Genomic DNA, 25,761 nt, shown 5'->3' with positions numbered 1-25,761 from the left:
AAGCAGGTCACACTCCTCCCCAACTCTCCTCCTAAATGGGAATAACTTGTGCTCAGTGGGAACAGATATATGACATAGCTCCTGAAAGTTTAGAATTCAAAATGGCTCCCAGACTCATTGAAACCAGACACCTTTCAGGGAAGTTACATCAGAAACTCCATGGCATTCCATAGTTAGTTAAGTAGATCATGTGGTTGCATCATAGAATGTAAGTAGGGGGTTCCTGAGAAATCCACAGGTGAAGAATTGTTTTCTTGGCCATCAAAATAGCTCTGTCCATAAATCCTTTGAAGTCCTTGGGGACTGAAGAAGGGATTTCATATACTCCAAAGAGTAGCCCTGGCTTCAGTCCAATATGGCATTGCCAGCAATGAGCCACAAAGTAATGAATCTGTGTCCAGAAGTGCAACTGCCAGCAGAGGGAGTGCTTCACTTCGGGCATGAATCCGTTGGTTGTATCTTTGCCTTATATGCCCATTTGGCAGAAATGTAAAGTCTGAAAAAGAATTTGTATTGCTTTTCCCACTTATTTTATATTACCAGATAGTGCTTTAGCAGATTTCAAGCAAGATTCTACCAGTGCTGTTGAAATAATGAATTGTAACCTCAATCTAACACGTTGAATGGCGAGCATAGTCTAGTGGTGGTGTGGTTTCTTGGCAGTCTGCATGATGAAATCGTAGTACATAAGTAATGCCACACTGGGAAAAGACCAAGGGTCCATCGAGCCCAGCATCCTGTCGACAGCAGCCAATCCAGGTCAAGGGCACCTGGCAAGCCTCCCAAACGTACAAACATTCTATACATGTTATTCCTGGAATTGTGGATTTTTCCCAAGTCCATTTAGTAGCGGTTTATGGACTTGTCCTTTAGGAAACCGTCTAACCCCTTTTTAAACTCTGCCAAGCTAACCGCCTTCACCACATTCTCCGGCAACAAATTCCAGAGTTTAATTACGCGTTGGGTGAAGAAAAATTTTCTCCGATTTGTTTTAAATTTACTACACTGTAGTTTCATCGCATGCCCTCTAGTGACACTTTAAATTATGATACAAAGATATATGCAGTGGTGAGTGCCTCCTGAACATCTTCCCTCAACTGTGTACTAGGAAGAGAGCAGATATAATGTCTCAGTTGCCAATATGCAAACAAGTCAGTGTGAGCCAAAGTGTATTCACAGTGGGAGTTCCAGAAAATCTTTCAAGATGCCTTCATCTGTTAAAACATGATATAAGTAACGAATGCACTTTTGCTCTCAATTGTCAAAAGTTTTGCACTCAGTTCCCAAAGGAAAATATGGATTGTCTCATATAGCAAGAAATGAGGTGACCGTAGCTTCCACTTTCTGATGTTTCCATACCCATCTCCAAGTGGTTCTTAAAGGTTTTAACAGAGGGTGTTGGTAGTACCTGAGGATCCAAGATGGCCACACGTACCTGAGGTGCTGCTGACTTCTCGCTGTTTTGCTTTAATACTTACATTGTAACATAGCAAATTACGGCAGAAAAAGACCTGCACGGTCCACCCAGTCTGCCCAACAAGATAAACTCACGTGTCATTTTTTGTGTATACCTTACTTTGATTTCTACCTGTCTTTTCAGGACACAGACCGTATAAGTCTGCCCAGCACTATCCCCACCTCCCAACCACCAGCCCTGCCTCCCACCGCCGGCTAAGCTTTCATTACTAAACGAAGGGGAAAAGTTGTAGCATGTCTCCCAGCAGCTTGAACCCCCATCTCCCACTTTGTGTCGGAAGATGGGCGCCCTTCTCCTTCAAAAATAAGCTGGACAGTGAGATTTCCGGGGAGAATTCAAGATGGCCGCATGCATTTAGTTGAGTTGCAGTCCTCGTTTTCCTTTAAATAAAAAATGCCTAAGAGAAGAGGCAAGGCGGCGGTCAGGGCTTCCCCAATGCCAGCCTCCTTACCTGTGGGTCCGATGGACCGTTTTCTGAGGACTTCGGGGCAAGGAGAAGCGGTCGGGAGCGGTTTCCTAGAGGGCGCCAGCATTGTGGAGGAAACTTCAGCGTCCTCGGGACTTGATGTGACACTGAGCCCCGACGTTAGAGCTCCTCCCCCGCAGCCAGCTCGAACGAGCTCTCCCTCTCCTGGAACGAGTGCTCAGACGCTGGGAAGCAGAACTGAGGCAAGCTCGAGAGAAGCCCAGGGAGAACTAATCGAGAGGGATTCAATGAGCAGTTCGTTGTTGGAGGCTGCGGATCAGGAAAACACGGATGAAGGCTTGAAAACTGATTTGCTGAACGTTTTTCCTTTAGCATTACAGAAACCTTTAGAAGTCACTCTGGACTCATTATGGGACCTGGTAGCTCAATATCAATTTCAACAAACTAAAGTCCTGCTACAGAAAATAAATGTTGTTGAAAAAACCTTAGAGAAAAATGGAACTGAGATAAAAGCTTCCCCTGAGATTTTAAATTTAGAAGAAAAACTTACAAACACTGCTACTGTCCAAATGGTAATGCTAAAAGATATATCTGAGGAGTAAAATGGAAACATATGACAATTATATGAGAAGATATAATCTAAGGTTTATAAATTTTCCCAGAGTTGCAATGGTAAGCCTACAGCAGATGTTAAAACGCTACTTTAAAGAAATTTTACAAATTCCGGAAGAGAATTTACCTTCTCTCTCCCAGGCTTACTATGTACTTCAAAAGCAACAAGAAATATTATTGCAACAACAAATTCCTATGGATGTTACAATTTTTTTGGAAACTTCAGACAGAGCAAGCAACCGCGGCAACCTTGGTAGCCACGGTAGCATTATTCCCAGATAAGCAATGGCTGTTTAAAATGGATTTTAAACACAAAGATAAAATGTTTCTGGGTCTGAAGATCTTACTATTTCCGGATGTCTTGAAGGACACACAAAAAAAGTGCAAACAATTTTTGATACTGAAACCGTAAGTATTGCAGCTAGGAGCTACTTTTTACCTCAGGTTTCCGTGCAAGTGCATAATTACTTATAAAGCGCAAAAATATCTTTTTATGGAACCATCTCAATTGACTGCATTTGTGTCTTCTAAGAGATCTGAAGGAGTGTAATTTAAAGATAACCTTGCTTAATATCTCTTCTAGATGCTATTATTTCCTATAATTTTTATATTGAAATCCTCTAGTTTAAAGGAATTCTCTCTTGCTATAATGAGGACTTGAGTGTTGAACATGGTCTGCTTTATTTTCTTGTGTTATATTGCTTTAAGTAACACTTTCCATTCAAGTGTGAAATCCTTGAAATAATTGTATATGTTTAAAAATTAAATAAAAAAAAATAAAATAAGATGGATAGTAACATAGTAGATGACGGCAGATAAAGACCTGTACAGTCCATCCAGTCTACCCAACAAAATAAACTCATTTTACATGGTATGTGATACTTTATATGTATACCTGAGTTTGATTTGTCCTTGCATTTCTCAGGGCACAGACCGTAAAAGGTCTGCCCAGCACTTAAAGACACGGTTACACCTGCCAGAAGGCAAGTTTATGTTGTAGATCCAGTGGACTCTACAGATCTCACCGCGACCTCTCTAACCTCATCTCTATTCCTCTACTCCCCTCCTCTTCACTGCCCTTCTCTTGCGCCCTATGGAATGCCCACTTTATCTGTAACAAACTCCCCTAGATCCAGGACCTCTTTATCTCACGTCACCTCCATCTGCTCGCCATAACAGAAACCTGGCTCTGCCCTGACGACTCTGCTTCAGTCGCAGCCCTCTGCCATGGCGGTTATCTTTTTTCACATACTCCTCGCACTGCTGGTCGCGGTGTTGGACTACTTCTCTCTCCCTCCTCCAGATTTCAACACCTTCTTCCACCTCAATCTCACTGTTTTTCCTCCTTTGAAGTCCACTCTATCCGCCTTTTCTCTCCTCTGCCTCTTCGAATAGCAGTCATTTATCGTCCCCCTGATAAGTCCCTTTCATCCTTTCTCAGTGACTTTGATGCCTGGCTTGCCTTCTTCCATGATCCTTCCTCCCCCTCTCTCATCCTTGGTGACTTTAATATTCCTGCTAATGATCCTTCCAACTCTTATATTTCCAAGTTACTCGCTTTAACATCCTCCTTTAATCTCCAACTATGCTCCACCTCCCCCACTCATCAAAATGGTCACTGTCTTGATCTCATCTTCTCCTCCAACTGTTCACCCTCTAGTTTCCTTGCCTCTGATCTTCCCCTCTCTGATCACCATCTTATAACTTTCACACTTAAATCTCCTCCCTCCCAGTCCCGTCCTATCTTATCTAATTTATCTAGGAATCTTCACGATATTGACCCTTCATCTCTATCCTCCCATGTTTCAAACCTCCTCTCTACTGTGGCACCATCCACGTCTGTCAACGAGGCTGTTTCTTCTTACAACAATACTCTATCCTCTGCCTTAGACACTCTTGCACCTTTGATGACCCGCCCTATAAGGCATACAAAACCCCAACCTTGGCTGACTTCTAATATCCGCTACCTACATTCCTGTACCCGCTCTGCCGAATGCCTCTGGCGGAAATCTCGGGCCCTTGCTGATTTCTTACACTTTAAGTTCATGCTGACCTCCTTCCAATCTGCTCTTTTACGCGCCAAACAAGATTATTATATCCAACTGACCAACTCTCTCGGCTCTAACCCTCGACTTCTCTTCACCACATTGAACTCTCTCCTCAAGGTGCCCCCTCCCCCAACTCCCCCTTCATTATCTCCTCAGACCCTTGCTGAATTCTTTCACAAGGTTCAAAAGATAAACCTTGAATTCTCTACCTCGCCACCTCTCCCTCCACTAGTCCGTTCCCCTCTCTCTCCTTCCCCTCATTCCTTGTCCTCCTTTCCTGAAGTTACTATAGAGGAAACTACACTTCTCCTTTCTTCCTCAAAATGTACCACCTGTTCCTCTGATCCCATTCCCACCCACCTTCTTAATGCCATCTCACCTGCTCTTATTCCTTTATCCGTCACATTCTCAACCTCTCACTTTCCACTGCAACTGTCCCTACTGCCTTTAAACATGCTGTGGTCACACCTCTCCTTAAGAAGCCTTCACTCGACCCTACTTGTCCCTCTAATTACCGACCCATCTCCCTCCTCCCTTTTCCCTCCAAATTACTTAAGCATCCTGTTCACCAACGCTGCCTTGATTTTCTCTCCTCACATGCTATTCTTGACCCACTACAATCTGGTTTTCGCCCTCTCCACTCAACCGAAACTGCGCTTACTAAAGTCTCCAATGACCTATTAGAGGTCTCTATTCCATCCTCATTCTTCTTGATCTTTCCGCTGCTTTTGACACTGTCGATCACAGCATACTCCTCGATACCCTGTTCTCACTTGGATTCCAGGGCTCTGTCCTTTCCTGGTTCTCTTCCTACCTCTCCCTCCGCACCTTCAGTGTTCACTCTGGTGGATCCTCTTCTACTTCTATCCCTCTGCCTGTTGGCATACCTCAGGGTTCTGTTCTTGGTCCCCTCCTCTTTTCTATCTACACTTCTTCCCTTGGTTCATTAATCTCATCCCATGGCTTTTCCTACCATCTCTATGCTGATGACTCCCAAATCTACCTTTCTACCCCTGATATCTCACCTTGCATCCAAACCAAAGTTTCAGCATGCTTGTCTGACATTGCTGTCTGGATGTCTCAACGCCACCTGAAATTAAACATGACCAAAACCAAGCTTCTCATTTTCCCCCCCAAACCCACCTCCCCACTCCCCCTGTTTTCTATTTCTGTTGATGGCTCTCTCATTCTCCCTGTCTCCTCAGCTCAAAACCTTGGGGTCATCTTTGACTCTTCGTTCTCCTTCTCTGCTCATATCCAGCAAATCGCCAAGACCTGTCGTTTCTTTCTTTACAACATTCGTAAAATCCGCCCCTTTCTTTCCGAGCACTCTACCAAAACCCTCATCCACACCCTTGTCACCTCTCGTTTAGACTACTGCAATCTGCTTCTTGCTGGCCTCCCACTTAGTCACCTCTCCCCTCTCCAATCGGTTTAAAACTCTGCTGCCCGTCTCGTCTTCCGCCAGGGTCGCTTTATTCATACTACCCCTCTCCTCAAGTCGCTTCACTGGCTCCTTATCCATTTTCGCATCCTGTTCAAACTTCTTCTACTAACCTATAAATGTACTCACTCTGCTGCTCCCCAGTATCTCTCCACACTCGTCCTTCCCTACACCCCTTCCCGTGCACTCCGCCAACTACCGCACAGTCGCATCTATCCCACTAGTAGTCAAACTGATGGAGAGTTTGGTGACCAAACAGCTTACTGACTACATGGATAAGTTCTCAATACTACATAAATCACAATCAGGATTCCGCCCCCTCCATAACACTGAAACCATGCTTGTCACTCTCCTGGCCAAATTCAAGCATGAAATAGGTACAGGTAAAAGTATACTTCTCCTCCAATTCAACATGTTGAGTGCATTCAACATGGTAAACCACAATATACTACTACAACTCCTAGATCACTTCGGGATTGGTGGAAATATACTTAGTTGGATCAAGGGTTTTCTAACCACCAGAACACACTAAGTAAAATCAATTTCAAACATATCACCACCGTGGAAAGCAGACTGCCGAGTACCTCAAGGATCACCATTATCACCAATACTCTTCAACATAATGATGATCCCACTGGCCAAGTCCTTATCCAATCAAGGCCTCAACCCGTTCATCTATGCAGACGATGTCACAATTTACATTCCCTTCAGACACGATCTGACAGAAATCGCCAATGAAATCAAGCTCGGTCTAAACACCATGGACTCATGGGCAAATTTATTTCAACTGAAACTGAACACTGAAAAAACACACTGCCTCATCCTCTCATCCCAACACAATAAGTACAAACCCACAACCATAAACGCCCCAGACCATACCCTCCCTATCTGAGATAGCCTAAAAATACTCGACCGCAATCTTACACTTGAGAGCCAAATAAACTCCACTACAAAGAAAATGTTCCACTCAATGAGGAAACTTAAACGCGTAAAACCTTTCTTCCCGAGGGAAATATTTCGTAACCTAATGCAATCAATGGTACTAAGCCATGCAGACTACTGCAATGGAATCTATGCAGGATGTAAAGAACTCACAAAGAAACTCCAGATTGCCTAAAGCACAGCAGCCAGGCTGATATTCGGTAAAACATGATTCGAAAGTGCCAAACCCCTCCGAGAAAAACTGCATTGGCTCCCAATCAAAAAAAATATTACCTTCAAAATCTGCACCCTGGTCCTCAAGATTATCTATGGCGAAGTCCCAGGATACATGACAGACCTCATAGATCTACCAACCAGAAACAGAACCAGATCATCACGAACATACCTAAACCTCCACTACCCAAATTGCAAAGGACTCAAATACAAAGAACCAATGCATCCAGCTTCTCCTTTATAAGCACACAACTATGGAACACATTGCCAAAAGCTGTGAAAACAACCTACGACCATCTAAACTTCATGAAATCACTAAAAACCAACCTGTTCAAAAAGGCATACCCTACCGACCCAACATAAATGACTAAACTCTGCAACACAGCAAAACCAAAGATCGTATTGGACACTATATAACCTTCCCTCTCCTCGACCCCTATTGTGCCTAAAACACACATACCTTTATTCAACCACAACATCACCTTGTATTTGTTCTTCTACTGGACTTGGCGAACGCCTTTACAGTACTACGTAGGCCACATTGAGCCTGCAAATAGGTGGGAAAATGTGGGATACAAATGTAATAAATAAATAAATATTGCACTTAAATTGTAATCTTGTCGATACAATCTGTAACCAATTTATTACAGAATCATGTAAGCCAAATTGAAGCCACCAACAGGCGGGAAAATGTGGGATACAAATGCAATAAATAAATAAAATTTTAAAAAATTATGTGTGCTATGTCATTAGCCTCATTTTCATGGACAGGACATAGACATTTTTACAGTGCACTCATATAATAGTTTGCTTAATGCCACCTGGGTTGTCTGGACAACTTCCTGGTTATTGACAGAGGGTCATTGCTTATCATGCATTGACCACTTTCAGAGAGCATTCGAGTTCTACGATTCTTTGGGATATACACTTGTTTTGTGTGCTAACATATACAGTGGCGTACTAAGGGGGGGCGGTGGGGGCGTTCCGCCCCGGGTGCACGCCTTAATGGAGTTCACAGCCTTAATAATTTCCTGTAGAGGGCTGGACATCCAACACTGGGGCTATACACTACCAACCAGCAAGTGTGATTCTCTGCCCTACACTTGTACTCCTAGCATTAAAAATCTACATCTAGATCTTTAAACAGTATGTCTGCCTTATATTGTAACGTTTTCCTAAATAAAATAGCCACTCTACCTCCTTGGTGCCCTAAGGAGGCGTAAAAAGCCTCAACTACCCATACTGATTTGAGTTTCTGATGCTGTGTGTGTCTGACAGTCTGGTTTCTTGTAAACAAGCTATGTCTGCTCTGTGGTGAGGACCCCTTAGTATTTGTTTCCTTTTAATAGGTGAAGTTATTGCCTTCACATTCTGTGTTAACAATCAAAACATTTGAATTTGGCTATGCTTGACCAAAGAGACCAATAGGATGTATAATTATTAAAATATTTCTAATCCACAAGGTTGATCAATAATTTGTTCACAGTAGAACATCCATAATATAAAACAAATGAAAAGATCCACAGACTGAACAATAAAAGGGAAAACACAAAAATAAAATTACATTAAAACAAAAGAAGTAAAAACTACATCTCTGCAAGACTAATAATATATTTTTCAGTGAAGTTTTGAAACAGACCTATTCTGAGTACTCTCAGTGAACCTGCTTTTTAGATCATTTACAGTTTATTAAATGATACATTAGTATGCCCAATAATTTAAAAGAATATTTTATATAAATACTATCCACAAATAATAATTATTACATCAACTGGAAATTCAGTTGTAAATTTTCTTTTATCCACTCCACTGATTTTCTGCCTTCGTTTCTAGCCTTTTCTGGATTGGAGACGCTTGTAACATTAAACCATCAGCCTATCATATCAGCAGAGCAGTGATGAGTTTTGCCACAATATGAACATTGAGGCTGTTTCCGAGAAGCCGGTAGCGCTGTTTCACTGTTGTCTTATCTGGAAAGCCTGAAAGAGAGCAGACCCAACATAAGATTATCATGCACTTAACACATGACTTTAGGCTACAATTTTTGCCAACAAGGATTAGTGTTATTTTACAGTGCGATGTGACCCAGTTTTGCAAATAAATGTGAAGAAAATATAAAAGCATTAGGCTAGCATAGAATATTAATGCTGTTAAAAGCAGCAGGCAAAAGAGATCTCTAGATGATGCAGTCAGCTACTGCAGTTCTGGTGTGTCAGCAATAAGGGATTTATGAGACTGTTCTTGTAATAATATACTTAGAATCCTTTATTGCTCCACAAGTTCCCTTGCCAGCTCTTTTAACAACAAGTAGGCTAATAAATGACCTTGCAGGAAAGCAGATAAAGTGAGAGGGGTTACACTTAGCTACACACAAGCGTGGCCACGTCAGATAACAGCAGTAGGTCTCAAACATTTTTGTTCATCATATTTCTAAGTATGCTTCATCCCATGATGCACTGGTATTACCCTTCTGTGTTTTGACTCTCAAAAAAGTCAGATATTCTGGGTATAAGATTTCAAAATTGTGAAAGAACAAATAGCTACAACCATGTTAATATGAGGTTATTTTATAAATTTATAAATTCTTTAAGCAGCTCCCATACAAATTCCTTGAACCTCTGGGGACAGTCATGTTTAGAAAATTTTATAAACAAATTCATATAGATAGAATATGACATTTATGCTACCTGTATAATGGAAAGGGAGAACAAAACAAATCAAAAGATTTAAAAAATAGTTCTTTTACATTTTGGGTCCTGTTTACTAAGGCGTGCCTACAATTAGCACGCACGTGCTAATCGTGTAGGTGCCTATAGGGATATTGTAGGCATGTACATGGTTAACGCAATACATGGTTAATGCGCATTAAAGATGCTAATGTGCCTATAATGCAGCATAGTAAACAGGGTCCTTTGATTGTTAATTTAGATCATATTTTAAATTTTTGTAAACCATCAATACTAAGAGGGTTGTTTACTAAAGCTTGGCTCAAGTTATCGGCAGCAGGGCCCACTTTGGGTGGCCCAAGGGAAGAAGAGAAAACCTTGGGTGGCCTGAGGGAGGGAGAGATGGGGAGAGAACCTCGGGTGTCCCGAGGGAGGGAGAGGTGGGGAGAGAACCTTAGGTGGCCTGATAAAGGGAGGGGTGGGAAGAGAACCTCGTGTGGCTTGGAGGGAGGGAGGGAGGGAGAACCTCACGTGGCCCGGGGGGGGGAGGGATGGGGAGAGAACCTCACGTGGCCCGGGGGGGGGGGACGGAGGAGAGAACCTTGGGTGGCCTGGTGGGAGAAGGAGGGGAGAGAACCTAGGGAGGGTTAAAAGGGGAGGGAGAAATGTTGGATTGTGCACGAGGGAAGGGGGAAATAGAGATGGAGGGAAGGAAGTGGAGGGAGAGAGAGATAATTGACATGGCATGGAGAGAGAGGAGAGAAGGAAGAAAAAGAGAGGTGTTGGACTCGGGGGGGGGGGGGTTGGGAGAGAGGGAAGAGAGATAAATAATGGGCCTGGGGGTAGAGGGAAATAAAGGAGAGGGAGAGTTGGACCTGAAAACGGAAGAAGCTGGTCTTTTATCTGTGGAGCTCAAGCCCCTCCAACCAAAGAAATCTGCTGAGTCATCCCCTTCCTCAGAAGCCAGGAAGTCAGTGGGATTCCTCCAGCCACTAACATTTGCACTACCCGAGCATGCTCAGTTTGTGTATGAACTGAGTATGTTTGGGGAGTGGCTGGAAGCACCCTGCCAACTTCCTCGCTTCTAAGGCAGCAATAGGAGGAAGGGGGTTGCTTTAGGTAGTGTATTTCTTCAACTGGCAGGGCTTTAGCATCCCTACCAGGAAAGGTATGATATCTAATGTGTATGGGGGGGGGGGGGAAATGCATGCCCCCCCCCCATCCAGTCCATCCATGTGCCCTCACCATAATTAATCGAGATTAAAATTTCTAATCATGGGATTAATTGCAATTAAAAATCTTACTTGAAATACAGCCCTATGACTATTTTAATAAAGATATATAAGTGCCTGTTTATAAAACAGTGCAACTATACCTCCTGAAATTGTGGCTAAAATGAGCGGGCTGAAGTACTCATGTAGGTGTGCATTTTATAACTTTTACACAGTTAGGGATTCTGCCCGCATGCTGCCCACTGTAGTAATCTGGTCATGTACAGATAGTTGGGGATCTAGCCAGATCTTGAGATCTCTCACCTTCACCTACACACAAAAGCCAAATCATTAGGCATTTGGACCATGTAACTGCAGCCAATCTATGACAGAACTTAAGCTGGCACTAACTAGAGCCATAGCAAGAAAACATTACTAATATGAGAAAAAAAAACTAGCTATCAGCAACAAAAATACAACAGCTCATCCCATATTTCCTTATTAAATCACACAAAGGCCACACGTAGATACTGAATAGAATTTGTGATAAAACCGAAACCTATGGTACTCCACGATTTTGGAGCCATGGATCAGAGTACTTTTGGCTCAATACTATGTGTTATTTGTTTACTGGAAAAAAACAAGGAAACCCAATTATATTTATCTTTCTGAAGCCCAACTTGGACAACCTTTGAAGCAAAACCTAATGATGATGATCTACTGTGTCAAAGGATGTTTTTATTTATGATTTGATATACTGCCATTCAAACTATATGAAATGTTTGGCAACTAAAAGTTTAACAGATATAAAATAAGGATTTTCCTTCATACATACTAAATTCTTGCGGGAACCCATGAAGCTTGGCTATTTCTCTAGGAGTAAAGTACCGCAGCTGTAGTGTTGATAGCCTTTTAAGTTTCTCTTCTTCTGATAATGTCTCCAGCAACTTAAACACAGACTCCATCTGCAAACAAAGGTAATTTTCTCAATAGGTAATTTGCGAGTTGTTTCTCAATATTCACTATGGGGTAGATTCTGCCTGGAACCTTCACTTGCAACTACCTAGAGACTGTTTCCCCCCCCCCCCCCCCCTCAATTTTATATCTCCATCACTACACCATGTCTGTTCACTGCACTGAGAGACCAAGACCAGAGGCCATGCACCAGGCTCCATCCAGAGCCCTGTTATTATAGGCCCTGAGTGACTCCAGCTACTAATCGTCACCTTTAAGTAATGACCATGCCTCCCCTCCCTCTGTGAGGCTGAATACACAGCCTCCACAACATTTCCATCTCCAGCCAACCTGGGGGGTGGAAGGCATTTAACCAGGGACTTTCTGTATGATAGTGCATAATATTTGCCAGGTATGGGAATAGGCAGATGATAGATTTTATTTCATAAGTTCATAAGTGTATATATTCCGGATTATATAGTCATACATACACAGTGAGCACTGTTTCTGATGGGATATTCTTACTAACTAGGAAGCTCTTTTACTAATTTGCAATACATTTTGCGCTTACTGCATAGTTAACCCAAAAATTACCCTGTGGTAAGTGCAAAGGCTGTGTGGTAAATGCAGGGGGGGGGGGGCATGCCCTTCATCCGCCCTGCATTTACCGTGATATCTGTGATGGCTGATAACATGGTGCAGGCCCATTCAAACAAAAAGCAAGAAAGCACAGCACAGCCATGGCGGCACCCCCCCCCCCCTCCCAACACTTCTCCCCATGTTCTCTAATCCCTTCTACTACTACTACTACTACTACTATTTAGCATTTCTATAGCGCTACAAGGCATACGCAGCGCTGTACAAACATAGAAGAAAGACAGTCCCTGCTCAAAGAGCTTACAATCTAATAGACAAAAAATAAATAAAGTAAGCAAATCAAATCAATTAATGTGAACGGGAAGGAAGAGAGGAGGGTAGGTGGAGGCGAGTGGTTACAAGTGGTTACGAGTCAAAAGCAATGTTAAAGAGGTGGGTTTTCAGTCTAGATTTAAAGGTGGCCAAGGATGGGGCAAGACGTAGGGGCTCAGGAAGTTTATTCCAGGCGTAGGGTGCAGCGAGACAGAAGGCGCGAAGTCTGGAGTTGGCAGTAGTGGAGAAGGGAACAGATAAGAAGGATTTATCCATGGAGCGGAGTGCACGGGAAGGGGTGTAGGGAAGGACGAGTGTGGAGAGATACTGGGGAGCAGCAGAGTGAGTACATTTATAGGTTAGTAGAAGAAGTTTGAACAGGATGCGAAAACGGATAGGGAGCCAGTGAAGGGTCTTGAGGAGAGGGGTAGTATGAGTAAAGCGACCCTGGCGGAAGATGAGACGGGCAGCAGAGTTTTGAACTGACTGGAGAGGGGAGAGGTGACTAAGTGGGAGGCCAGCAAGAAGCAGATTGCAGTAGTCTAAACAAGAGGTGACAAGGGTGTGGATGAGGGTTTTGGTAGAGTGCTCGGAAAGAAAGGGGCGGATTTTACGGATGTTGTAAAGAAAGAAACGACAGGTCTTGGCGGTCTGCTGGATATGAGCAGAGAAGGAGAGAGAAGAGTCAAAGATGACCCCAAGGTTTCGAGCTGAGGAGACAGGGAGAATGAGAGAGCCATCAACAGAAATAGAAAACGGGAGGAGCGGGGAGGTGGGTTTGGGGGGGAAAATGAGAAGCTCGGTTTTGGTCAATACCTCCCACCCCACAAGCAGGATACCTTGATGCTGATGAGCACCCAATTCAACCAATCTCACCCCCTATGAATACCCAACCCTATGATAGGCCCCATCCTGACATAAATCTGTGCCCCTCCCAAGGAATACCCTCCCCCCCAAGTGGTCCTGTGCAGCAGCAACACTCCCCCCCCCCCCCCCACCTGACTGCACTGGGATTCAAAATGGTACCAATGACCCTAGTGGGAGTCTCACAGTACTACTGCTAGGGGTTCTCCTTCCATAAACGGAGCCCCATGGAAGGATGAGGTGGGGAGAAGGTAGGCCTCAGAGGAGGGACAGAGTTTTATGTTGGAACTGTTGAAGGGGGTTGAGTTGGTTAGATTGGGGGGGGAGGTGAGATTGGTTGAATCGGGGGGGGGGGGGGTGTGGTACTCATTGGAGGGATGGGATTGGTTGGCATCAGGAGATTGGGTGCTCATTGGGAGGGGGAGGGGGATTGCAGCTCTGATCGGGAAGTTTAGAGTAGCACCACCATGCTTTCTCTGCCAGTAGGGCAGCTGCACTGACTGCCTCCTCTTGAAGAGGTAGTAAGTTCAGCTGCACTATCAGAACTTGTGCGACAGCTAGTGCACGGTACTGAGCCATGCACTAGCTGTCATAGATAGCCAAACTTCCACTTGCTCATACTACACCCAGACCAGGCCCACTCCCGCGTTAGGCAGCTAATGCCGCAGCAGTTGCCTTTTTAATGCAGGAGACAGTACAGCAGGTTTGTGCTACTGTCTATCGCATGGTAAACCCTGCATTAGTTGCTTAACATAGCTTAATAAAAAAAGCCCATAATGGCAGGCTACCGGAAAAAGCAAACTCACACCAAATGTATAATCAAAAAGTGGAGTTCGTATGTACATAAGAACATACGCATCACCATGCTGGAACAGACCAAAGGTCCATCAAGCCCAGTATCCTGTTTCCAACAGTGGCCAATAAAGGTCACAAGTGCCTAGCAAGATCCCAAAAAATAAAACAGATTTTACACTGCTTATTTATTTATTTATTTATTACATTTGTACCCCACGCTTTCCCACACATGGCAGGCTCATTGCGGCTTACACAGTAACAATGAATATACAATTTGTAGTGAACGTAATAATCATGGGGTTAACGGATAAGTAAATTGAACATAGTAGAATTAGGGGTAGAATTAAATTGAACATAGGAGGAAAGAACTGTGGATTTTCTCAAGTCCATCTTAATAACTGTTTATGAACTTTCTTTTTTTAAACCCTGCTAAGCTAAATGTTTTTACCACATTCTCTGACAACGGATTCCAGGGTTTAATTACATACTGAGAAGATTCATTATGTGCTCCCTAGTCCTAGTATTTTTAGAAAGAGTAAACAAGCCAAAAATATGGTCCAAACACTACTCAAAATTAGTATGTACACTTTAAAAAAATAACAATGATAGGGGCATCAAAGAATGTTGGATGTACAAGAAAGGATCCTGAAAACTTCTATGACCATTTCATGTCCCATAAATCCAAATTTCTCTGATAACCCTATCATTATCATCATTTTTATGATTTTATTTAGTTATTTTTTGTAGCGCATGTATTAATTTTGAACAGCTTTTGGACCACATTTATTGCCACACAAACTCCACTTTCAACTTGTATTGGATGCATTTTTATTAAAATAAAATGTACTGCTGCATGACATGGTTAGATAAACATAACTCTAAGAAAGTCAGAGGGTAATTCTATAACGGATGCCTAGATAGCTTTATATAAGATGTAAACCACTTTGGTTATACCATAGACAGGAGGCATATCAAATGGTTTATTCTTACCCCCTTCCTAGCTTCCCAAATCTAGTTAAGGTAAGTGCCTACTTGAAGCCTATTCTATGGGTATAATGAAAAGGAGGTGCCTACTTTTCTTTGAAGAATACTAGTGCAAGCCACCTTAAATGTATCTAGGCTGGAAGAAGGGATATTTCACCAGCCCCAGAACTGGTGCAAATGCGCACGCCTAGACTACCAACCCACACTTGACTCAGAAATGCCTACCTGCAAAGTACATGCTATCACATCTTGGCACATACCAACAGAATACCACATAGACGAAAAATGTGGCTCCTTATAGCATTACCCCCTCACTGTCCAGAATCAGAGCCTCAAAAAGGGAAGGGAAATGGGACTTGATATACCACCTTTCTGTGGTATTTTGCAACTACATTCAAAGCGGTTTACATATATACAGGTACTTATTTTGTACCAAGGGCAATGGAGGGTTAAGTGACTTGCCCAGAGTCACAAGGAGCTGCAGTGGGAATCGAACCCAGTTCCCCAGGATCAAAGTCCGCTGCACTAACCACTAGGCTACTCCTCCACTCCAAAAAGGAGAATGGAGTGGGAATGAGATTTGATATACTGCCTTTCTGTGATTATAATCAAAGCGGTTTACATGTTATATACAACTGCTGCTATCCAAAGGCTGAGGAAACCGTCTTCACCATTATTTATGTTCTTCGATATATTAAATCTGCAAATGATCTACTGCATTTATATGACAAAACGAGCTTCAAATTTGGGTGAAAGTAGAAATCCATATACAAAACATTGAAAATAAAAACAATGTGCTCTTTTTCTAAACCACAGATCAAACTGACTCATGTCAAAGAGCTCAATCCTGGAGCCAAAATCATAAGAATAAATATCCCCTTTCATGAGGGGCAATCAGCCTTGAACTCGTTTTATAGAAACCAGCATACCAAACTTAAATGGTGGCACATCTTATTGGCCTGTGATGAAAGTTTAGTAATGAACACATTCTTATCTGAAATGAACCCACAGGAAGGAATCACTGAACCATGAAAGGAGAAAACAAAAGACTTGTCTAACAAAGGGTCTCATACTAATTACATTTTTCATGACTTGTTCATTACAAGGAAGCATTATTTATATCGGCCAATCATTCTGTGATCTGGAGCACAAATACAAAAACCACAAGGTGCGTCGTCACACAGCACTACAATTAAAATGAGTACAAATCAGCACCTTGCAAATGTAACTTCAAAAATGTTATTAACTTTAGTATAAATTCCCAATTTTTAAAGAGTGATGCTGGTTCAGTTGCTGCATCTTTTTATTTTTTCCTTTACTATTACAATGTGGCATGCCAATTACTGTGAACTGCAGGTCTTCCTATTTTTGATCTACATTTTTAATATGTTCTTATTCTGATAGTGATGACACAGAAAAGAGACTGGTGTTTACTACTGGCTGCTGTCAAAATGGGGGGAATGGGGGAGAATGGGACTTAATATACTGCCTTTCTGTGGTTAGAATCACAGTGGTTTACATATTATATTCAGGTACTTATTTTGTACCTGGGGTGATCGATGGTTAAGTGACTTGCCCAGAGACACAAGGAACTGCAATGGGAATTGAACCCAGTTCACAAAGCCTGTTGCACTAACCACTAGGCTACTCCACTTGCAGCAGTGACAAAATGAATGGCACATGCAAATAAAAACTCAAAAACAGAAAAAAAAGGCCTGTGCAGAGGCACACAGAACAACACAAACAGCAAAGGTGATTCAAGGAATAAACTTTATTGAAGAGGGACCCAACCTGGCCAAATTTCGGCTTTACCTTCATCAAGGGTTACCAAACCCTTCAAAACAAGGTCTAAATGTTCACTTGTGCAGAAAAAACTCTTCATCTGCCAAGTATAAAAACATCTCCTGAGAGGAAGTGATGCCAGCGCTGAGAGATGGCAGCCTGATTCCTTAGCTCCATCGGAGCAACAGGAGAAATTAAAGCTAAGTCTGCAATTTTCGCCGGTTCACTCCCAAATCTCACCTTTGCAATTGTGCCAGTGATGGCAGTGGGGAAAAAGCTTGAGAAGTTTAAGTACTGAGCTGAGACAAGGGCCTGCAGCTCAGGAACGCCGCAGAAAAGACAGTGTGCCAGAACAAGATGGCAGAGGCGGACATAGATACAGAACTAGACCACATGGAAATCGTGGAGAGCAATGGAGAGCTTACAAAAAACTATGTGGCCCACTGGTCCAAGGAATTAAAAGCAGAGCTGCTGGCGGGTGTGGAAGGACATACAATCAGCGGTATCGGAGCTGCAGCTGGAAATTAGAGAGATTGGAAGCTGCCTAGAACAAAGCAAGAAGGTGGAAGGCCTGGAGGGTGATTTACAGGCTATGAGGGAGGAACTACATGTGGAGAAAAAGACAAAGACAGATCTTCAGGCAGTGCTGGAAGATTTGGAAAATAGGTCTAGACGCTGCACCTACGCTTCAAAGGCATACCAGAGGAGGATAAATACAAAGACTGAGCCCAGGTAATAAAGGAGCTGTTACGCTCTGCTACACTTCTCCGGGATGGGTCGGTTTCTGTTTCCTAACCTGGCAGCCGTCATCCGGCTTGGAGCAAGAGCAGCAGCCATCTTGTCTAAACGAGAACAGGAAGGAACTCCATATCTGGTCGTGGGAGGATCTCCTATGGGGGCTGCCATGTTGGATGCACCTGAGTTTGGTTTGCTCTGATTGCTTCACTATTTAAAGCACTGCCTCCAGGCCTTCTTTGCTTCGGCCTCAATTGTTCTGAGGAGTTGCTGTCGGAGTGCTGTTCACCGGCTAGCTTCTGCTCCTGATTTCCTGTGTACCGGACCTTGGTTACTTCTTGGATTTCGCTTGTTTGCTGCCTGCCTTGACCCTGGACTGTTTTTTGACTATTCTTGCCTATTCGGAGTTCTGGTGCTGGACTGTGTCTGTATTCCTGCCATCCTGGTCAGCGGCTGTGCAATCCCGCCGGTTCCAGAAGTCCTGGTGGCCACCTGCAGCTGAGGGCTCAACTCTCGGTGAATGGTGGTCGCTTCCCAGGTGAAGCTAGGGGTTGTCTGGCTGCCTGACCGAGTATGGCATCTCTCCATCTTCGCCGTGCTCAGTCGGGGCACAAGGGCTCACACATCTCCAGTCATAACAGGAGCTCTGTGCCTCAGGAGAGGGAGCAACGGGGGATTTGGGGGCAGCTACTATTAAACTTGACAGGGCCCATGGAAGTTTGGGGCCTCAGCGTGAGTCTATGCCCCGGGATATAATAGCATGTTTTCATGATTTCACTGTGAAGGAAACGGTGTAGAAGAAAGCCAGGAATCTCGGTGATATTAAGTGGGACTTGGTTAGTCTGTCGGTGGGAAAGGGGGTGGGGGGCAACACCGGGTCTTTGGGTGGGCTCATGGAATGTTAATGGTTTAAATGACCCAGGGAAGCGAAGCATTATATTTCGTAAGCTGAAACATATTCGGTGGGATGTTATTATGCTCCAGGAGACTCATATTAGGAAAAAGGTACTTAACCATCATGATTATAGTGAGTGCTATACTCATGTGGATCCCCAGGGGAGGGGGAGAGGAGGGGTTGTGATCTATCTATCTATCTATCTATCTATCTATCTATATAAGGTATTCCTTTCATAAAAGAAAGTGTTTTTGAAGATGGGTTGTGTAGGTGTTTGGCTGTAAGGGGACGTTTGCATGAACAGAGGGTAACATTTGTTAATCTTTATGCTCCAAACAGGGGACAGGGGGATTTTTTTTCTATTCCCTGCAAGAGAACCTTTCCCAGTTTGTTACAGGGCTGATTGAGCTGGGAGGGGACTTTAACTTATCCTTAAGGGCTCTCAATCATTCTAAGGGAGGGAGTGGGGTTAGCTTGGCACACAGACAAAAACTTCTACAGTTGGTTAAAGAATTAGATTTGTTGGATGTTTGGCGATTGAAATATCTGGGGCAACACTCCTTTTCTTTTTACTCATATGCATGACAGACATACACAAGATTATATGATCTGGTGTAGTCGTACTTTCTGGGAACAAGTGCAAGAATCTAATATTGAAAGCATACATGCCTTTGATCATGCTCCAGTTTGGATTCAGCTGTGGGGTTAGAGAGAGACATCATACCTATTGGAGACTGAATGAACACATTCTGTGGGATGCCAACATTTCAGAAGAATTATGTGGGGTTATTAGAAACTACATGGAATTGAACAATACGGGTGATGTATCTGATGGGACCCTATGGGATGCGGGCATCTTATTAAATGGAGGGCGAGGCAAAAATGAGAAAGGGAAAAGTAAGAGTTGGAACTTCGCACACAATTAGTACTATTACAAATCCTACATCGGGGGGGGGGGGGGGGGGGGGAGGAGGCTGACACTCTAGCACAACTACAGACTTGTAGAACTGAGTCAAAAAGGTTGCAGGTAGAACAAATGGAATTTTATAGGCGTCTGACCCGTAAACATTTTTACAAATTTAGAAATAAAGCAGGCAGAATGATATAGAGATGAAGAGATTCGTGACCAATTTGTCAAGTTTTGTAAAAATTTGTACTGTAGAGGGAAAGGGGTACAGAAATCAGAGATTTGCGAGTATGTAGTCAGAGATGGGATAATGGGTTTACAAGATGACGAAAGTGAGCATTAGGAAGCCCCCATAGCTCCTGAGGAAATTTTTAGAGTTGTTAAAGGTCTTAAAGGTGGAAAGGCGCCAGAGGTTGATGGATATACTGCAAAATTTTATAAGATTTTTGTTGCTGAATTGGGACCACTTTTACAAGGGTGGGAAATGCTTGTTTTGAGGGCCAATAATTACTGGCCAGTATGCATGAGGCAGGGATCTCGGTAATATTGAAGCCTGGGTGAGACCCCCATTGTATGTGGTTCTTACCGACTGATTTCGTTGTTAAGTATAGATGTTAAAATTTTGGCCAAGATTAAGGCAGACCATTTAGGTTGGGAACTCCCGCAGATTATTCATACTGATCTGGCTTTGTGGCTCACAGGCAGGTAGCGGGTAATATTAGACGTACTCTCAATATAATATTTATTTATTAGGATTTATTTACCGTCTTCTTGAAGGAATTCATTCAAGGCGGAGTACAGTAAGAATAGATCAAAATATGAGCAATAGACAATTACAGCAGTAAAAATATTCAAAAACAATACAAAATATGGCATGGTATACTATTTACAGTATCAACACAATATGTAATAGAATATTATAATTGATAGCGAAGGGTAAAGCAAAGATGTAACATACAGAAGGGTAAGAAAGTAGGAAGAGTTAGAAAATAAGGTGACTGATTTAAAGAAAGTTGCACATGAGGTCAGAGAAATGGTTAAATCTTATCTCAGGGTAGGAGTGGATAAACATGTCCTGCTGCAGTATATGCAACCTGAGTACTCCTTGTGTGTGTGAGTGAGACTAACGAGTTAGTTACTTCTTCCAGTAAAAGGCCTGGTTGAAGAGCCAAGCTTTCACCTGCTTCCTGAAGTACAGATAGTCTTGTGTTAAGAGCAGCCTTTCAGGCAGTGAATTCCAGAGTGTGGAGGCTACTCCGGAGAAGGCTTGCTTGCGGGTATCACATCGTGTAATGTCTTTTGGAGAGGGTGTGGTTAGTGAAAGTCCTTGGGAGGACCTTAGTGTCCTTGGCGGTGTGTGGAGGATCATCCTATTTTTCAGGTACTCAGGGCTATTTCCTTTCAGGGCCTTGAAGATCAGACATAGAGTTTCAAATTTAGCCCTGTATTGTACTGGTAGCCAATGAAGTTTTTGCAAAATGGTGCGATATGGTCACATCGCTTGCAACCTTATATGAGTCTTGCTGCTGCATTCTGAATCAAGTGTAGCTGGTGCAGGCCCTTTGTAGTCAGACCATTGTATAGTGCATTGCAGTAATCCAGTCTTAATGTTATCATGGCATGTACAACTGGGATAAGATTCACCTTCTCGATGTAAGGAGAGAGGCAGTGTAGCTGTCACAAATAGTAGAAGCAGCTCTTGAAGGTTGCTTGGATTTGGGGAATCAGAGTAAGTGTTAAATCTAACTGTATTCCAAGGTTCCTGACTTGTTATTTGAGGGGGGAGTTCATAATTCCTAAAAGAGATTTTGATGTCAGGTATGTATCCACTTGTGTTAGGGACCCAGAGAAGCGCGGTTTTACTTGGGTTCAGGTAAAGCTTGTTGTGTTAGCCCATTCTTGAATTGATGTTAGACAGGTAATCAGTTTATTCAAGGCTGTAGTTAAGTCAGGTTCAATGGATATGAGTAGCTGCACATCATCCGCATAGATGTAGATCTGAGTTTCCATTGACAGAACCAGCTCAGCTAGTGGTTTGAAGTACATATTGAATAGAACAGATGACAGTATCGATCCTTGTGGTACCCCTCAGGTCAATGTCCATGGTGGTGATGAGTTGCTGCCAAACATTATGATTTGTTGCCTGTCTGATAGGTAGGATCTGAACCAAGCAAATACTGTTCCATTGATACCTGTTTCTGCTAGCCGTGCTAGTATATCATGATCCTCGGTGTCAAAAGCTGCAGAGAAATCAAGCAGTACTTGTCTTGGTTTCTGTGAAGATCATCTAGTAGGGATACAAGGACCATTTCTGTACCATAACCAGGTCTGAATCCAGATTGACATAGATCTAGCCAGTTTCTTTTTTTGTAACCAATCATTAAGTTGAACATAGACTGTTTGTTCTACGAGTTTCCCTAGAAATGGAATGTTGGATACTGGCCTGTAATTTTTAAGTTTGTTCTGGTCAAGGTTGTTTTTCTTCAGCAGAGGGTGCACCTCAATGCGGAGAAAAGAAAACTGAGGAGGCACGCTCATGTGATGGGCGGGAAGTCATCTGCGCATGCGCAGTGCGTGCTGCATGCGCACCAGAAGACTCTGACAAAACTTTGTTTTTATTTTGCTTGCAAATTGCCAATTCCTGGGCCAACGCGGACGTCGACCTACATGTGAGAACAAGCAGTCTGCTTGTCCTCGGAGAATGAGTTCTACAAATATCCCTAAATGTGGGAGTGGAAGGTGATATACATAGAAGTGAAAAAAGCTTCAATAGGTGTGCTTCTTAAAGAAAATGCATATAAAGTATTGACCAGATGGTACTACACATCTGACAAGTTAAAAGCTATGTTTCGCATGATTACTGATTTTTGTTGGAGATTTGGCCTTCCAACTGGGTCCTTTTTTCATATATGGTGGCCGTGTGGGAAGATTCAGGAATTTTGACAAGGGGTTACGAGAAGGATGTCTTTTGCATTAGACTTTGTTTTTCCCTGTGACCCCAAGTGGTGTTTACTTGGGCTGGGTATGATAAGTAGTAGTAGTAGTAGTAGTAGTAGTAAATGGAAGTGCTGACTTAAACGCATGTGCTTATCAGCGGTCAAAAGTGTCATAGCTGCTCATTGGAAAAATGCACACAAAAAAACCAGCAGCATGAATCTCTCATCATAATCTAGGCTAAAAATACATCCAGGCTTTGTTTGATGGTTGTACTATAAAGTTCAAAACGGTATTATTAATTTTGTTAAGACCTGCAGCAGTGATAAGCAATATTACTATTCCAAAAATACTACTACTACTACTATTTAGCATTTCTATAGCGCTACAAGGCATACGCAGCGCTGCACAAACATAGAAGAAAGACTAGCGCCACTGGAATAATGCTACTGCATCCCCTATCCCCCAACAAACCTCTGCTCTGAAGGCAACCACCAACTTACAACATTAGAACATGTCTAGTCAGCTATTTGGATTTGGAAGGTGAGAGAATCTCTGTTACATCAGTGATGTCTAATCTCAATGAACTGGAGGTGGGAAGAAACTGAGGAACAAGGAAAGACCACAGCAAAAAGAAGAGAAGAAAATGAAGATCTACAAATATGGGGAAGATACAGCCAAGATAAAAGGTAATGATATACATGACAAATATTACTGTAACTGAAACCTCAACATCTTCTGCAGACTGCAGTACAGATCCTGTTCCTTCTACATAATGCCCATATCTGAAAAAAAATATAAAAAGTAAAACGAGTTCAGTAATGCTGCAGAAAACAGATTTAATTTGATAATATCCTTAATGATTTCCCAGTGGCATCAACATATGTAACATGTTAGGAAGACAGCCATTAACTGTGGAGATAACATTTCACGATCTAGCTGGCCAAAGTTTGTTACTACAAGGTTTGTCATTGATCAGTGATAATACACAAACCATTCAGCTCTTTAAAAAGAAGTTAAATGTCATTCTGGGACTGCCATTTATTAGTTTCATCCTATAACAGCACTATAACAGCTCAAGCAGGCGTTTTATTGAAGGCACTCAGGAAAACAATGCCTATTTTTATGAAATACATGTGTAAGTATTTTTTGTGGCGAAGAGTGCCGCATGTGGATATTTTATAAAACATGCATGCAAATTAACTTCTATTGTGATACACATGAATCTTACTTCTGCCTTGGAACAGATGCAATTTTGTGCTGCTTTTGGGAAGGTTATTTTAAATAGGCATAAGGCATGTATGTTGCCTTTATAACAGAAGTTTAACATATTGCCTACATGCCTTTGCTGGCAAGGGATCATTCTATAAGTAGCCTATTTTTCCCTGTGTGGTTTCTAGTGAATTTTCAAAATGATAGTATACACATATTTTTGCTTTGAAAATTACCCAAAGGATTTTATATGCTCACATTTACAACTGTTTGGCACAGAAACATTTTCTGGGTTAATTTACAAACATATGTTCAAAAATATGTGTTAAAATGCGAACCAATCCCCAATGCGCCCCCAGGAACACCTCTGCTCAATGCAGGCAAAGTTAGGTGTGTAAAAGTTGTGCCTGCATGATTTCATGTGAAAACACCAACCAGCTTATTTTCGAAAGAGAAAGACGCCCATATTTCGACCCAAATCGGGAGATGGGCGCCTTTCTCCCGTGGGCGCTCAAATCGGTATAATCGAAAGCCGATTTTGGGCGTCTCCAACTGCAATCTGTCGTGGGAACGGACAAAGTTGACAGGGGCGTGTCGGAGGCGTGGTGAAGGCGGGACTGGGGCGTGTTTATCAGCCGAGGAGAGATGGGCGCCCTCGGCCGATAATCGAAAAAAGAAGGGCGCCAGAAGCGAGAATTTGGGTCACTTTTTCTGGACCCTTTTTTCTCACGAACAAGTCCTCAAAAAGTGCCCCAACTACCCAGATGACCACTGGAGGGAATCAGGGATGACCTCCCCTGACTCCCCCAGTGGTCACTAACCCCCTCCCACCCAAAAAAAAGAACTTTAAAAACTTTTTTTTTCCAGCCTGTATGCCAGCCTCAAATGTCATACCCAGCTCCATCACAGCAGTATGCAGGTCCCTGGAAAAGTTGTTAGTGAGTGCAGTGGACTTCAGGCAGGTGGACCCAGGCCCATCCCCCCCCCTACCTGTTACACTTGTGGTGGTAAATGGGAGCCCTCCAAACCGCCCCCAAAACCCATGTACCCACATCTAGGTGCCCCCCTTCAGCCATAAGTGCTATGGTAATGGTGTAGAGTTGTGGGCAGTGGGTTTTGGGGGGAATTTGGGGGGCTCAGCACCCAAGGGAAGGGAACTATGGACTTGGGAGGTATTTTAATCTTTTTTTTCATTGTTACAAGTGCCCGGTTGGTGTCCTGGCATGTGAGGGGGGCCAGTGCACTACGAATCCTGGCCCTTCCCACAACCAAATGCCTTGAATTTGTTCGTTTTTGAGCTGGGCGCCTTCAGTTTCCATTATCGCTGAAAAACGATAACGCCCAGCTCAAAATCTGATGTTTTGTGGGTTTTTTTTGTTACATTTGTACCCCGCTCTTTCCCACTCATGGCAGGCTCAATGCGGCAGGCAATGGAGGGTTAAGTGACTTGCCCAGAGTCACAAGGAGCTGCCCGTGCCGGGAATCAAACTCAGTTCCTTAGTTCCCCAGGACCAAAGTCCACCACCCTAACCACTAGGCCACTCCTCCATATTTGCCCGGCACAAACCGTATTATCGAAAGAAAAGATGGATGCCCATCTTTTTCGAAAATACGGCCTGGCCCGCCCCTTCACGTATCTGTCCTCGGAGATAGATGCCCATGGAGATGGGCGTTCGCGTTCGATTATGCCCCTCCAAGTAACCTGAAACAGCCAGGAAATTTTGCCAATTTTTCCAAAATAGGGAATACA

General features: G+C 43.1%; 1 protein-coding gene across 2 annotated transcripts in view; it reads right to left on the bottom strand.

The window, feature by feature from the left end:
* Positions 1 to 8,880: 8,880 nt before the first annotated feature.
* The window catches only part of TRDMT1 (tRNA aspartic acid methyltransferase 1), a 101,709-nt gene continuing 84,828 nt past the window's right edge, over positions 8,881 to 25,761 (bottom strand). For both annotated transcript variants that reach the window (XM_030199580.1, XM_030199588.1), the window contains 3 exons: positions 23,527 to 23,584; positions 11,876 to 12,005; positions 8,881 to 9,142 (listed from right to left, as the gene is read on the bottom strand). In XM_030199580.1, coding sequence (XP_030055440.1) covers positions 9,042 to 9,142; positions 11,876 to 12,005; positions 23,527 to 23,584 — 289 coding nt within the window. In that variant the 3' untranslated portion in view covers positions 8,881 to 9,041. The remainder of the gene's footprint in view (positions 9,143 to 11,875; positions 12,006 to 23,526; positions 23,585 to 25,761) is intronic.

The sequence above is a fragment of the Microcaecilia unicolor genome, chromosome 1, assembly GCF_901765095.1.
Source record: "Microcaecilia unicolor chromosome 1, aMicUni1.1, whole genome shotgun sequence".
Classification (NCBI taxonomy): domain Eukaryota; kingdom Metazoa; phylum Chordata; class Amphibia; order Gymnophiona; family Siphonopidae; genus Microcaecilia; species Microcaecilia unicolor.
The sequence above is the reverse complement of the archived record's forward strand: the minus strand, read 5'-3'. Positions and strand labels throughout refer to the sequence as shown.